The following is a 16,204-nucleotide window of genomic DNA, read 5'->3' on the forward strand; positions in this document are numbered from 1 at the left end:
TCTTGATTGAGCTTGCCTGGGTTGAAAGACCAATAGGATAGTCCCAAAACTGCAAAACCCACCCATCTGTTAGGCAGGCTAGAGCAAAGACTCAAAGTATTTGAAAGATCTCCAATAGAATTTGAATCCAGGTCTGGTCAGTATACTGTAGGACACTGCAGTGAAGATGTTCAGTACCTTGTTGAGCCATTCCACCCTCTCCACATCTGGATAATGAACCTGGAATGAAAGAAAATAACATTGATCAGTTCATATTCCTGTCTGATCAGAGATATAGTTGGGTAGATGCAACATGTCATAGTAGTTAGTAGTAGTTAGTCAAAATCATGTGTGAAATGATTACAGACTTTCAGTAAACCAATAGACAGTGACCCAACTGACACGTTTGACAGGATACTGTAGTATGATGCTGGTATTCTACTAATACACTAACACATACACACAGCACATCCCTTTTGTTAAGTAGTGTTTTATGCAGCTATCCAGGCCAAGCTCTATAGTCATCTCCCTGTACACTCCCTATATCTGTTCAAGACAAACCAGACACTGTTACAGTACACAGAACACTCCAAACAATGAGGACTCCCTGGCATCTGCAGTTCTATCAACAGTCCACACACACAGAACCGATACAAAACAGCAATCCCACTTCTTCTCCAGAACAATCCCTCAACATTAAATCCTCTTATTATAGAGCTTTGATATCTGTGGCTGTCTAGGAATGATGAGCAAGGAGAAGATGAAAATGATGACGACGGTGTGGTTTAAAAGCACCAAATGTAAAGCTTAGAGAGGAAGGAAGTGCTGATTCTGTACATTCAGAGACAATGCTGCAGTATTGCTGTCTAAGGCTGACAGCGTGAGAACAGCAGCACCAAGCCACTTTGAGATTGCTGAGGCAGGGAGTCGAATATGACAGACATGCAGTTGCACAGACAGAGCTTCTGCAGGCCGGCAGCATCCCAAATGGCACCCTATTCATTACATGGCGCACCGCTTTTATAGTAGTGCACTATATAGGGAATCAGGTGCCACTTGGAACGCGCAACAGTCACGCCTCATACACAAGCTTGACTGTTCAGAGAGCAATCCTGGGCTCACATTGAGACAGAGAGAGTAACTCAATTCTATAGGCACTGAGCAGGGTAATTGGGATGTACTCAAATACAGATTAGATCAGTTCAATGATGAAAGGAACTATGTCAAAGTAGTGGTGGAGTGTTAAAGTAGTATTGCTCTATCAATGAAGTAAAGAAACTGGACAAGTATGGTTTGAATGGGTGTAGGGTGAAGATGCCTGTAAACACTGATCCTGGGTAAGTTACATGGAAAATGCCAACTGGTGAAGGTTGGGATTGGGGGAGGAGAAGCTGATCCTAGATCTTTACTACATAGGGGAAACCTCACCCCGGAGCAGTTCCAATGCATAGGGATGCTATTTGACTGTAATACCATGAACTCAATCCCAAATAGCCAGGCATGAGTCTGCATTATATTGTACAATCAGATTTGATTTCCTTGTCACAACCGAAGACAACCGATTCATTTCCCAGATAAAGTTCCCCCTTCAATGACACGTTATCAGAATGTTGCTCTCCTTTTTAGGGTCAAACAAGAGTTTGACTAGCAGCATATTTCAGCCTGCCTTGAGAGTGAGAGATCCCACACAGTGGAAAATAAAAGCAAACGTTTGTTGTAATTCCTCACAGGAGAAGTAATTTCCTGGTTTGACTGAACTGTCAGTCTGGTGGACAGTCTGGTTTCCAACCAACAGACTCAGAGTGCCCATTGAAGGGGGAACTCTTGTTTTTGGTGCCACGAAAAACACACAGAGGATCATCAATAAAATTGTTTAATAATAAAATAAAACATGGGTTATTTAGAAAGCTCCTTCAAGCCTTATTGTCATTTGTCTGTATGGCGATAGGCTTATAGTTCATGGTGTTATGGCATATCTTAGTACAGTATGTAAATATAAACCAATGTAGAGGGCCTATCTCATGTGAGGTGGAGCATTGTGGTCATCTCACCTTATGACAGCTCATGGGAGAGTCGTGAGGGAATATGCCCCAAATGGCACCCTATTCCCTATATAGTTTTAATGCCAGCAATGCAGTAATCAATATCAATGTAGTACTAAAAATAACAAGATAGGACAAAAACAAGATGAACATGATCAAGTAAGCAAGCATATTATATACAGGGTCAGTTCCAGTACCATATTTACTATATGCAGGGATACTGGAGTGATAGAGGTAGATATACTACATCACCAAATGTATGTAGACACGCCTTCAAATTAGTGGATTTGGCTATTTCAGCCACACCCATTTCTGACAGCCTTACTGAAGAGCTCAGTGACTTGTTGCAATGTTGCAACATCATAGGATGCCACCTTTCCAACAAGTCAGTTCGTCAAATGTATGCCCTGATTAAGCTGCCCCAATCAACTGTAAGTGCTGTTATTGTGAAGTGGAAATGTCTAGGAGAAATAACGGTTCAGCCCCGAAGTGGCAGACGAGACAAGCTCACAGAACGGGACCGCCGTGTGCTGACGCACGTGGCACGTAGAAATCGTCTGTTCTCGGTTGCAACACTCACTACCAAGTTCCAAACTGCCTCTGGAAGTAATGTCAGCACAAGAACGGCTCGTCGGGGAGCTTCATAAAATGGGTTTCCATAGCCGAGCAGCCACACACAAGCCTAAGATCACCATGCGCAATGGGACAAACGTGGATAGCTAGCTCTTCAATGTTAATGGCGGAGTACCGAATGAATATCTCAATCAACGCTGGCAAAGCAGTCCTGTAGCATAATCTCTGACTCTGGACATCATTTCTCAATGGAGCGAGTCAGCCTCGTACAGTTGGATAAGTGCCAGATTGTTATTTTTCTTATACTAAGGTGGTATATATAAAACAATGACGATAACAGCTGAAAACTCCCTCGGGAGGTAGAAGGGTCGGCATTTGACCATTAGGTATTCCAAGACTGTGATCAATGAGTTGATACTTCCACCGCGCTCGAGTCAGCACACCAGTTGTTGATGAGACAGTTGGACAGCCATGGGGGGGTATCTTGTCCGTGAGCAATGTTTAAAGAAAAGCTGAGAATATTGCAGTTGAGAGTCCCATTGGTAGCAAACCTGCGATCAGAGGTCATCTATCATTATCAAGTGACTGTATATTGGCCAGTAGAATGGAGGGAAGCGGTGGCTGGTTCTCCCTTCACCTTAACCTCGCCAGGATACCCCTCTCTCTTGCCTCCAATGCAGGCGTTTCCTCTTGGGTAGCACACACACACACACACTAAAGTGCTATCAGTGGACACATACAGTCACAGGAACAATTTACAAGATTTGTGTTCTGTGGGATTATCTATGAAGAGAGAGAGAAACACTATAATAACAAAAAATGAAATTGTAATATACTGTATAGGCCTAGACATGGAATTACACTGGTCGTCTTGCTCTCACCAGCTATTTATATTTTGTTGGTTAGGACGTGACTAGTGTTGCCTTCAGAATAGTGCATTTGTGACAGATGTCAGCATTATTACAGTAAAAAAAGAAAAAGGTCCTAGTGCCACGAAACGATCACACTCAAATCTTCTGTTCTGTTTGCTTACTAGGTCAAAAGTCAGTAGCAGTAACTGTGTCTGAGGCATTACAGAGCAGCGGGTCAAAAGCGACAGCTCCAACTTCCAACTCAACCAGAGGTTGCAGGTTTAGCCCTTTCTGCTACTGTGGAAAGTAGTCAGGTCAGTAGTCAGAAAGCAATAAACTCAGCAAAAAAGAAACATCCTCTCACTATCAACTGTGTTTATTTTCAGCAAACTTAACATGTGTAAATATGTGTGTGAACATAACAAGATTCAACAACAGACATAAACTGAACAAGTTCCACAGACATGTGACTAACAGAAATTGAATAATGTGTCCCTGAACAAAGGGAGGGGTCAAAATCAAAAGTCAGTCAGTATCTGGTGTGGCCACCAGCTGCATTAAGTACTGCAGTGCATCTCCTCCTCATAGACTGCACCAGATTTGCCAGTTCTTGCTGTGAGATGCTACCCCACTCTTTCACCAAGGCACCTGCAAGTTCCCGGACATTTCTGGGGGAATGGCCCTAGCCCTTACCCTCCAATCTAACAGGTCCCAGACGTGCTCAATGGGATTGAGATCCGGGCTCTTCGCTGGCAATGGCAGAACACTGACGTTCCTGTCTTGCAGGAAATCCCGCACAGAACGAGCAGTATGGCTGGTGGCATTGTCATACTGGAGGGTCATGTCAGGAGGGAGGAGGATGTCTTCCCTGTAACGCACAGCGTTGAGATCGCTTGTCATTGCAGGCAATGTCCGATGATGCTGTGACACACCGCCTCAGGCCATGACGGACCCTCCACCTCTAGAGTACAGGCCTCGGTGTAACGCTCATTCCTTCGACAATAAACGCAAATCCGACCATCACGCCTGGTGAGACAAAACTACGACCTGTCAGTGAAGAGCACTCTTTTACCAGTCCTGTCTGGTCCAGCGACAGTGGGTTTGTGCCCATAGGCAGCGTTGTTGCCGGTAATGTCTGGTGAGGACCTGCCTTACAACAGGCCTACAAGCCCTCAGTCCAGCCTCTCTCAGCCTATTGCGGACAGTCTGAGCACTGATGAAGGGATTGTGCGTTCCTGGAGTAACTCAGGCAGTTGTTGTTGCCACCCTGTACCTGTCCCGCAGGTGTGATGTTCAGATGTACCGATCCTGTGTTGCAGGTGTTGTTACACGTGGTCTGCCACTGCGGGGACGTTTATGGTTCATTGAACAAACATGGGAAACAGTGTTTAAACCCTTTCCTATGAAGATCTGTGAAGTTATTTGGATTTTTACAAATTATCTTTCAGAGACAGGGTCCTGAAAAAGGGATGTTTCTTTTTTTTTGTTGCTGAGTTTATATCAATGGTGGGAGGTAAACGTTGCAGGACAGGACATACTATATGACAAGACAGTTGTTCCCACATATATTTCAGCCTTTGTGGTAGGGTGAAGAGGGATGTATACATCACCACAGGAACCAGAGAGAGCCATTGTGGGGAGTATCAAATCACAGACCTTCACAGGCCTTTATGGCACATGAGCTACAGTATCTGCCATGCCACGAGCAGGTCATCCACTAGGAAGAGGTGTACCTCTTCTTAATGTATATAGGGGAAACATGCACGAGAGTAACTAGAGCAGGATCCGGCTCTATACTACATAGCCTAAAGTACTATACAGGCAACACAGGAAATATATAGTGTCTCAGGGTGGTGGTACACATGGTATAATAACAAGGAAAATCACCTTGTAAAAGCTCCTGCATTGTTGTGTGTGTTGTCCTTAGATCCCCCATAAATGTGTCAGTCATATCACTGTGATGATGACTGGACTGTCTTTCCTTCTCCAGGTCACTGAGACCCGTCACTCCTATAAGAAACCGTGTGTGGAGGTGATTAGGGTCATATGCAACAGCAGTACATTACTTTGATCCCATGACTGTAGGTTTGAACAAAAGTCAAACAAAGCCTATTCTCCTCTCCCTGTAGTCAGAGGCAAAACTCGACAGCACAAGGCTGTGTTGAACACTCATCGCTCCCATGAGACTCTGAAGGTAGTGGCGGTCATAAAAAACCGCACAGGATCTGCACATTTGAAATAATCAAGGCTCTCTGTTCAACAAACTATTTTTTGACACACCATGATGACACACCATTGGAAAGTGCAAAACAGAGAGAGAGGGAGACTCTTCAAAGAGTATCTTAAATGTGACATCTCAGACATTATGTAATATATACTGTAGAGATATATATATATATATATAGATATATATATATATATATATATATGATACTCTGTACATACAAGGTCAAATCTTAGTTTCAGACTCCCTTATGATTTCTGTGACATTGTTGCTCAGTGCTTGATTTGGGCAGGAGAGTACCAACACCTCAAATGCTCTACGGCTTGAGCTCCTGTTCCTCTTTATAGAATATTATCTCAAAAGTATTGCGGATCTCCTGCACCTAAATATAAACAATACCGGCACCCAAAATGACAACCGGCACCTATTACATCCAAGTCCTGATCTCGCTTTATCTTGCTCATGATTTAGGCTTATATTGGCTCAGAGGAATAGACTATGAAAAAGGGGATACCTAGTCAGTTGTATAACTGAATGTATTCAACTGAAAATGTGTCTTCAGCATTTAACCCAACCCCTCTGAATCAGAGAGATGCGGGCATCTATATAGATAGCAAGCCACCTTAAATATAGGAAATAGGCCTAGTTATTGGTAAGTGTGCATTTCTGTAAAAAAGGAAAACAAAACAAACCGTCCATCCACTATGAGACATTACTGGCTCAACAGGCTGAGTTGCAGCCCACACTGTTTCAAGCCTGATTCCAGGCATATTTGCTGAGACCTAGTCTGGCTGTGTCGCAAATGGCACCCAATTCCCTTTGTAGTGCACAGGGCCTATAGGACTCTGGCCAAAAGTAGTGCACTATTTAGGGAATAGGGTACCATTTGGGATACAGTCCTAGTCTAGAGGAGGGCAAGGCCTGCTGCATTTCTTTCTGATAAAGCTCAAACTATTGTATTGTGGATCACATCACAATCAATGCCGCTCCTCCTGACAGAGTGCTTGCTGCTTACTTCTGATTTTCTCAATGTCAGACACAGGGGCAGGTTTCTGACAGTAACCAAGACAAGTGGTGTGTGGAATTGATTGTCCTGTATAGGCTACTTAACCAAAGCTGCCTGTACTTGCCCTGACTTGTCCACCTGTCAGAGTGAAATGTCAACCTGTCAGATCTACAATAAGGACCTATTACAAGGCATATAAATACCTGAATAAAGCAATTCTACATGTCATATCTCAAAATCGAAATCCATCTTACCTCTATATTGTATTATGTCCTCCTGATTTGACAAGAAAGATGACAAGTTCAACAGTCAGCCTGTCAGGTAGCCTTAACTCTCACAGCATCCAACCTAGCTGATGCTATATTCCTGATTTTTGACCACTTTTTCTCTTGCCTCCATTGATTTACATTAGTCGCCCTAATTCTGACCATCCTACAAGGGTAAAAACTCCTAGAAGTTTCGAACGGATTATGATGGAGACATGAGGTATGGACTATTGGTTTCTTACACGACTAGCTACACAATTAACACGCAGTTTTACCCATTGTTCAAAACATGTTTGTTTTTTATTGCACACCCTACAGTGTCAGAATGATGGGATATCCCAATAGCATTCATGTTGGTCTTCCGCTGACTATATATTTCCGGAAGGAAGCTCGGTCTTCTAGAATTTAGCCGTATTCTCCTCCCTCCCTCCTAACCTAATGGAAATCAGCCCATCCCCAGGACCTTCAGAGCTGCTCTGACACAGCAGGACCTAATAGGTATAGGGGCCAGTATAGATCTACATAGGGTCTCCATGAGGACTGTTGAGTTACTGTCAAGCACAGTGATGTGGGGAAAGTGAACTGTTGTTTGAAGTTGGGAAAAACAAACATGTTGAGTAGCAGCATTAATCTAGTGGGTCCCCATACAAATAAGGGCATCCTTATTGAAAGTGAGGTGGCAAAATAAATGGTGGAGGTACGTCGTACCGGTAAAACATGAGCATATCACAATAATGAAAACAAAATGTCACCGCTATGAATCATTACCGCATGTCAGAGGCATGAAACATTTGCGAATGGACCTAAACAGGTGGCATAGCCTACGCTCCAAAATGCGATGTATTTCGACGAGAACACTGCCATTTTGCCAAGGCAGAGATGAGTGGCTGGAACCGAGACGCGTGTATAGACCGCAGTGGACACATCACTTCTGGCCTAAAGACAATCGCCAAAATGTGATTACACTTTTTGCTGTTTGGTGTAAAATATGTCTACCCTTTCACCACTGATCGGAGGCTGGTAATATGTTGTGAGCGGATGAACGTGCACGGGTAGCCTAGTACACGGGTAGCCTAGTACACGGGTAGCCTAGTACACGGGTAGCCTAGTACACGGGTAGCCTAGTACACGGGTAGCCTAGTACACGGGTAGCCTAGTACACGGGTAGCCTAGTACACGGGTAGCCTAGTACAGGAGCCCTTTGAAGTGATTGACAAATCAGATAAAAACATCACGACTGGTTGTGTTTATGCCACAATAAAACACATTATAAAAGTTATTGACAAATCTTTATGACCATGCCCATTGAGATCTTATTGAATTAATAGAGATTCTATATGTAATTATTTGATTAGGCCCATACCTAATCTACTTTCCCCCCCTGTTAACAACACAAACTAGGTCCAGTAGAGATACCTGTGTAGTTTAAAGAGACACAAATCTCTCTAAGAGATGTCTCCGACACTGCCTCCGGAGGTAGACGTCTATACCACCTACACCCCCCTGAGTGATAGCGCAAAGACAACGGCTCTCCCACACCATGCAATAATTACCTTAATACCAGTAGACACCATTTTTGCTCTGTTAGCCAAATTGAAAATGAAAGTCTTTTAAAATATCCACACATTTGTGAATCATTGCATTAATTGAGTGTGCAACACTATATGCAATATGGTATAGATGAGAAGCTCCTGTATAGTTTGAATTGCTATCCTTATTTGTTTGTCTATATTCCATGGTATTTACTAGGGCTGTGAAGATAGCAGTATCACAATCATTTTTCAAAGGCAAAAATTAAAATGCGAAGGAAACCTAAATCTTTGGTCCTTTAAAAACCTACCGTATGTAAAATAGTGTGTGCTATAGTTTGGAAAATAAATAAATGTGACTCTGGAAGACAACAAACGGATGTTTGTTTCCAACATTAGGACCGTTTTACTAAAGAAGTTAACTACGTTTCATGTTTTGTTTCCTTGCCACGATACTAATGAGTATCGCAACACTGATAGTCACGGCCCTAGTATTTACGGTATGCTAATAGCTGCACTCACACATGAAGCAGGAATGTGGCTTGGGCTACACCACATCCAAGGCTAGTGTAAACAGAAAAGTTGCAAATCTGAGGTTGAAGAGAGATAGTAAAATAAGTCTAGTAAGATTTAATGTAAATCCACCCTAAGAATGACAAGTGGGATCAACTATATCCCAACCAAGAACAATGATAATCAGTCACAATGTTCAGACAACTACCTCTCATCAGGTGAATGGACTTCTCCCTTCCCTGATCCCTCCGAGATACAGTAACAACTCTCCCTATGATCTTCAGCTGAAGTCTGAGGAAGCAAAGTTAAGATGTAGAGGTCAACCGATTAATCGGAATGTCCGATTAATTAGGGACGATTTTAAGTTTTCATAACAATCGGAAATTTAACTAGGCAATTCAGTTAAGAAAACATTCTTATTTTCAATGAAGGCCTAGGAACGGTGGGTTAACTGCCTTGTTCAAGGGCAGAATGACAGATTTTTAACTTGTCAGCTCTGGGATTCATTTTTGCAACCTTCCGGTTACAAGTCCAACGCTCTAACCACCTGCGTGGCAGGCTGACTACCTGTTACACGTGGGCAGCAAGAAGCCAAGGTAAGTTGCTAGCTAGCATTAAACTTGTAAAAAAACAATCAAACTACACATGGTGATATTACTACTACTATTTATCTAGCATGTCCTGCGTTGCATATAATCGAAGCGGTGCCTGTTAATTTCTCATCAAATCACAGCCTACTTCGCCAAATGGGTGATGATTTAGCCCTGTCGTTGCACCAAACTTAACCATAAATATCAATGCCTTTCTTTAAAATCAATACACAAGGATAAATTTTGAAACCTGAATATTTAGTTAATATGAATTAACTCTTATAACTTTCTTATAATTAGGGAAATTGTGTCACTTCTCTTGCGTTCTGTGCAAGCAGTCAGGGTATATGCAGCAGTTTGGACCGCCTGGCTCGTTGCGAACTGTGTCAAGTCCATTTATTCCTAACAAAGACAGTAATTAATTTGCCAGAATTGTACATAATTGTACATAATAATTGTGCACAATGTAACAGCAATATTTAGACATAGGGATGCTACCAGTTAGATAAAATGCGGAACGGTTCCGTATTTTAATGAAAGAATAAACGTTTTGTTTTCAAAATTATAGTTTCCGGATTCAACCATATTAATGACCAAAGGCTTGTATTTCTGTGTGTTATTATGTTATAATTAAGTCTATGATTTGATATTTGATAGAGCAGTCTGACTGAGCGATGGTAGGCAGCAGCAGGCTCAAACGCATTCATTCAAACAGCACTTTCGTGCGTTTTGCCAGCAGCTCTTCACAATGCTTCAAGCATTGAGCTGTTTATGACTTCAAGCCTATCAACTCCCGAGATTAAGCTGTTATAACTGATGTGAAATGGCTAGCTAGTTAGCAGGGTGCGTGCTAATAGCGTTTCAATCGGTGACGTCACTCGCTCTGAGACTTGGAGTAGTTGTTCCCCTTGCTCTGCAAGGGCCACGGCTTTTGTGGAGCGAAGGGTAACGATGCTTCGAGGGTGGCTGTTGTCGATGTGTTCCTGGTTTGAGCCCAGGTAGGGGCGAGGAGGGGGACGGAAGCTATACTGTTACACTGGCAATACTAAAGTGCCTATAAGAACATCCAATAGTCAAAGGTATATGAAATACAAATGGTAGAGAGAGAAATAGTCCTATAATTCCTATAATAACTACAACCTAAAACTTCTTACCTGGGAATATTGGAGACTCATGTTAAAAAGGAACCACCAGTTTTCATATGTTCTCATGTTCTGAGCAAGGAACTTAAATGTTAGCTTTTTTTACATGGCAAATATTGCACTTTTACTTTCTTCTCCAACACTTTGTTATTGCATTATTTAAACCAAATTGAACATGTTTCATTTATTTGAGGCTAGATTGATTTTATTGATGTATTATATTAAGTTAAAATAAGTGTTCATTCAGTTTTGTTGTAATTGTCATTACTACAAATAAATAAATAATAAATAAAAACCGTCCGATTAATTCGGGATCAGCTTTTTTTGGTCCTCCAATAATTGGTATCGGCGTTGAAAAATCATAATCGGTCGACCTCTATTAAGATGTTACACTCACAGCTCAATACATCATACTGCTCGACACTCTCACTCTGAATTAAGGCTATTTATCTCATGTCACAAAAAATACAATTTCTATTACGGCACAAAACTATGGCGGTCTAAGTTAACGCGTTAAACACGTGACATTTTAATGGCGTTCCTGTTTTTGCCGCCGTTCATCAGGTCTCCATTTCTTCATCCTTTTAAGCGAACGTGTTTCTCTGCACGGACCCTTTTAAGTGCAGAACACAACACGGAACCCAGTTAACAGTCAATGACTATTGTGCCTATAGCCAAAATCATGTAAAGTTGTGCCCAATATTACTGGGGGGGGGGTGTTCTGCTGCAGATTCATGCGCATGTCGCAGGCTGTTTTAAAATACTCTCAAGCTGCTATTTTCTGGTTTGATAACTAACAACATTCTTTAGCTAGCTAGTCATGTTACTTGCATCTTAATTGGGTTAATTGTTTGACAGCCCTACACAAAACCCAACAGACTGCACCCAACAGCGTAACAGCCAAGTATGTAGACCTGTGACAGGACTACACCCTCCACCAAAACACTATCTCAAGGAGGAAACCTCAGGTGTGTCCACAACAAGCATTCAGGGTAGAAATAGAAAAGTGAAAATTGGAAAGACATAGATGGCCATCTAGTAAACAACAGACCCAACAGCCTCGGCCCCTGCAGCCGAAAGGGCGAGTACATCACACCCAAACAGAATAATCGAAAGCCCTCACCCAAAGACCAAGGATTAGGTCTTAATTTGTTGTGAACCTGTGTGAAGTCGTAAATCATGTAATGGAGGGATACTCTAGGATGCGTTCCAAATGGCACAATACCTCACTATATAGTGCACCACTTTTGACTAGGGCCCATAGTGCTCTGATCAAAAGTAGCGCAATACATAGGCAATAGGTTGCCATTTGGGACCTAACCTCTGTCTCCAATCATCACTACATCATGTCAACAGAGCTGAACAGACCCTTATGACATAAACAATCAGTGTTAACAAACCATACAACACTTTTTCCGTGGCCTCCAACTGCTCTTAAACGCTAGTAAAACTAAATGCTTGCTTTTCAACCGTTCACTGCCCGCACCCGCCCGCTCGACGAGCATCACTACTCTTGACGGTTCTGACTTAGAATATGTGGACAACTACAAATACCTAGGTGTCTGGTTAGACTGTAAACTCTCCTTCCAGGCTCACATCAAACATCTCCAATCCAAAGTTAAATCTAGAATTGGCTTCCTATTTCGCAACGAAGCATCCTTCACTCATGCTGCCAAACATACCCTTGTAAAACTGACCATCCTACCGATCCTCGACTTTGGCGATGTCATTTACAAAATAGCCTGCAATACCATACTCAATAAATTGGATGCAGTCTATCACAGTGCCATCCGTTTTGTCACCAAAGCCCGATATACTATCCACCACAGCGACCTGTACACTCTCGTTGGCTGGCCCTCGCTTCATATTCGTCGCCAAACCCACTGGCTCCAGGTCATCTACAAGACCCTGCTAGGTAAAGTCCCCCCTTATCTCAGCTAGCTGGTCACCATAGCAGCACCCACCTGTAGCACGCGCTACAGCAGGTATATCTCTCTGGTCACCCCCAAAACCAATTCTTCCGTTGGCCGCCTCTCCTTCCAGTTCTCTGCTGCCAATGACTGGAACAAACTACAAAAATCTCTGAAACTGGTAACACTTATCTCCCTCACTAGCTTTAAGCACCAGCTGTCAGAGCAGCTCACAGATTACTGCACCTGTACATAGCCCATCTATAATTTAGCCCAAACAACTACCTCTCCCCCTACTGTATGTATTTAGCTTCTTTGCACCCCATTATTTCTATCTCTAACTTGCACATTCTTCCACTGCAAATCTACCATTCCAGTGTTTTACTTGCTATATTGTATTTACTTTGGCACCGTGGCCTTTTTTTGCCTTTAACCTCCCTTATCTCACCTCACTTGCTCACATTGTATATAGACTTATTTTTGTTCTGTATTATTGACTGTATGTTTGTTTTACTCCATGTGTAACTCTGTGTTGTTGTATGTGTCAAACTGCTTTGCTTTATCTTGGCCAGGTCGCAATTGTAAATGAGAACTTGTTCTCAACTTGCCTACCTGGTTAAATAAAGGTGAAATACAAATACAATAAAAAATAAAGGTGAAATAAATCAAATACATAAAAAAAGAGCTGCAGTAGGCCTATATGCAAATAGACCATAGCCATATATGGATCTGTGCCATTTACTCTAAAATGGACTGTGTTTACAGCTGTGGTCTTGAGTAGACCTGCTTATTTTGAGATCAAAGCGAAAGCTGCATGTAGCCACATGTGCACATTTTGTTAATATCCTTTACTAGTTAGTGAGTTATTAGCCCAGTTATAGATCATTTGTAGTCAGCAATAGGGTAGTGATTGCTTTCTACAAGAGCACAAAACGTGTACATTTCTTGACATCTTTGAAAAGCAAGTCAGGTAATTAGCTTTTTTGTCTTAAAGGGGCAGTGGTGTATTTTGAGAGTTTATTCAAGCCTAAACAGCCAATAGGCAAAGTGTTGCATAATTTGTCCGATTTTCTGTAATAATGGTAGGGGAATAATAATAATGCATTCCATTTTGTAAAGTGGTTTCTTGCATCAAACACCACCATTTTCACAACTTTCAAATTGGCTCATTACCGAACAAAAGTATAGGTTACATTGCCGATGACCCCCCCCTAACTTTGTATCACCTTATCCTATCAACACTAAAAAAATTACTGTGCAACTGATTATTTAACTGACAGTTGAGCTGTGGGGAAAATAGCATTCATAACCCTAATCATATATTACAACTGACCAGGAATAAGGTAGGCGTGTTAGAACCGTTAAAATGTTACACTCAATAAAACAAAATAATGTAATTCTTACCCATGGTGGCAACTCAGAGGTCGCCAAACTTTGTTTGACAGTTTTATCTTCATGCTCCAAGAATGCCAGGGAACGGGTCAGTCTGTTGTTTTTGTGGCCTTGATGTCTTCTCCACCAGAAAAAGATGGTAAGCCCTACTAAAACCCAACTGAAACTGAAATCAAAATATCCCAACACATAAATGGGGAAAATAACGATGAAGGACTTGGCACATTTTATCAACATCTGAGTGGCATCTGTGACGGGAGACTGTGGCTCATCTTTCAGATCCACCGGGGCTATTATTGGTGTCGTGGGGCTGACTGGAGATATGGGGGTTGTTGGTAAACTCGGTCCATTTTCCCTGACCGTTGTTGGTCCTGTGGAAGTTGTCTTTCCAGGCTCCTTTCCTTGAGCTCCACTCTTTGCCGCCACCGCTCTTCTCATTTCCACTCTACACAGAATAGAGAGAAGAGAATAAGCGACAGACAAACATTTCACACTTACAAACACAACGTATCTTCTACAATGTAATACAAAACACACTGAGAAACGTTGCAATGTTACCACTGTCAAAATGTTGCAACCACAGCGGCCGAGGAAAGATTTCGATTGATTGAATCACAGTTCGGAGCAAAGGGCTCACCTGAGTTGGTCGACCTGTCAACCTGCTCAGTGGCCAATGAGCTGCAAATTAACCAAAATGACAGCACACTTTCGTTATTCGTTTTCGGTTATATTACAGATATTTTTCCTCACCCGTTTCCCAATTCGACATCCGTAATTATTTAAATTGGATGTACCAGTCCCGTACACTGCATGACGTCCTTCCAACGTAACACAGTAATAATCCCTTCACCAGATCCCGCTTCAGAATGTTTCGCCTCTACACGCACACAAGACAGGATCATGGTTCAGCCCTCTGGCTCAGCCCCTTTCTCATTTTTCTAACAGGAAATTATCATTGTCAAGATAGGTCAAACTCAGGGAGGGATGTTTGAAAAAGGATTTCCAAGCGCCATCTCGTGGATACGTGAACTTTAAACCATACATATTGAACGAATAGTCTAATAATCAACAACAACAAAATAGTCTAATAATCAGTGGGTTTTTTTTTGTTACTGTTTATTGTACATGTCATCTATCACAGGGGTTCTCAAAAAGATATTGGTATCCACAGTACTCCACCAATTATACACACACACACACACACACACAGGTCTGAATACATAAATGCACTGTAATTGAAGATTTAAAACGTTAAAAGGTTTTCTCTCTGCCTCATGGAAAAATGTGTAGAATTGCAGGATATTAGCTTTAAAACTGCAACAACAGCAAAAAAGTTGCCCCATGACAAAATATGTAGAAATTAGCTTGAAAACTGAAAAAATGTTCTCTCTGATGCCAATAGGCAGGCCTTCCCAGGACCAGACGTTTCAAGTTCCAAGTGTTATTGTCATGTGCACAAGTACAGAGAAATGGCTTTGTTAAAAGCTCTTTTCCTACAATGCTGTAATCAGAGACTTGGTTCGTCCGGCCATTCACTGCCGAAGTCATAGTAAAACTCCTTGTATGCTATTTAAAAAAAATCTAACTCCAGTTGTGTTCTGATTATGAGGGGGTCCCTGATGTATTTTCTATCACAAAAGGGATAGATTAGAGAACCCGTGATCTGTCCCACCCTGCTCAAAACATAATGTACTAAGGTTTTTTGTCCACTAGATGTCAATAAAGACTTGATAATGTACTGTAGCCTACCTATAGCCTATAACTAGGCACTCTTGAATTTGCCCAATCCCAGTAGGAATGTGGTGTGGATAATAGTAGTTGGAATAGATCATTCATTACCAAGGTATAAGCCTAATGGAATGATTAGAATGATATGAATCAATGATACAGGCTACAATATAGCAACCCTGGGAAACTATCGCTATCTATGTGGTTTTATAACAGGCCATTTCTTATGCCCTATATGATATTATGAATGGGCTATCAGTTCTGAGAGGATGTTATTACAAAAAGCTAACAGGACCCTACATTCTCTGTGTAGAGTATGACAGAAAACCGCTTTGAAACAAGATGTCAAACAATCTGATGTTGAGATGACAAGTGTACATCTCCAGCTACATTAGCCAAAGCTGATAGAGTATTGCTCTAGTCTAGACATTCTCAATGGAGCCCTCTAGGTGACAATGC

General features: G+C 41.9%; 1 protein-coding gene across 2 annotated transcripts in view; it reads right to left on the reverse strand.

Moving 5' to 3' along the window:
* Nucleotides 1–14,914, reverse strand: part of LOC135514571 (extended synaptotagmin-2-like) — a 62,954-nt gene extending 48,040 nt beyond the window's left edge. Inside the window, exons 1-3 of one of the 2 annotated variants that reach the window (XM_064938007.1) lie at nucleotides 14,768–14,914; nucleotides 14,030–14,462; nucleotides 178–219 (exon numbers count right to left, since the gene is read on the reverse strand). In XM_064938007.1, coding sequence (XP_064794079.1) covers nucleotides 178–219; nucleotides 14,030–14,455 — 468 coding nt within the window. In that variant the 5' untranslated portion in view covers nucleotides 14,456–14,462; nucleotides 14,768–14,914. Of the gene's footprint in view, nucleotides 1–177; nucleotides 220–14,029; nucleotides 14,463–14,654; nucleotides 14,738–14,767 lie in introns of those variants that run through there. The other variant, XM_064938010.1, reaches the window with a different exon arrangement.
* Between the last annotated feature and the right edge of the window lie 1,290 nt (nucleotides 14,915–16,204).

The sequence above is a fragment of the Oncorhynchus masou genome, chromosome 3 (genome assembly GCF_036934945.1).
Source record: "Oncorhynchus masou masou isolate Uvic2021 chromosome 3, UVic_Omas_1.1, whole genome shotgun sequence".
NCBI lineage: Eukaryota > Metazoa > Chordata > Actinopteri > Salmoniformes > Salmonidae > Oncorhynchus > Oncorhynchus masou.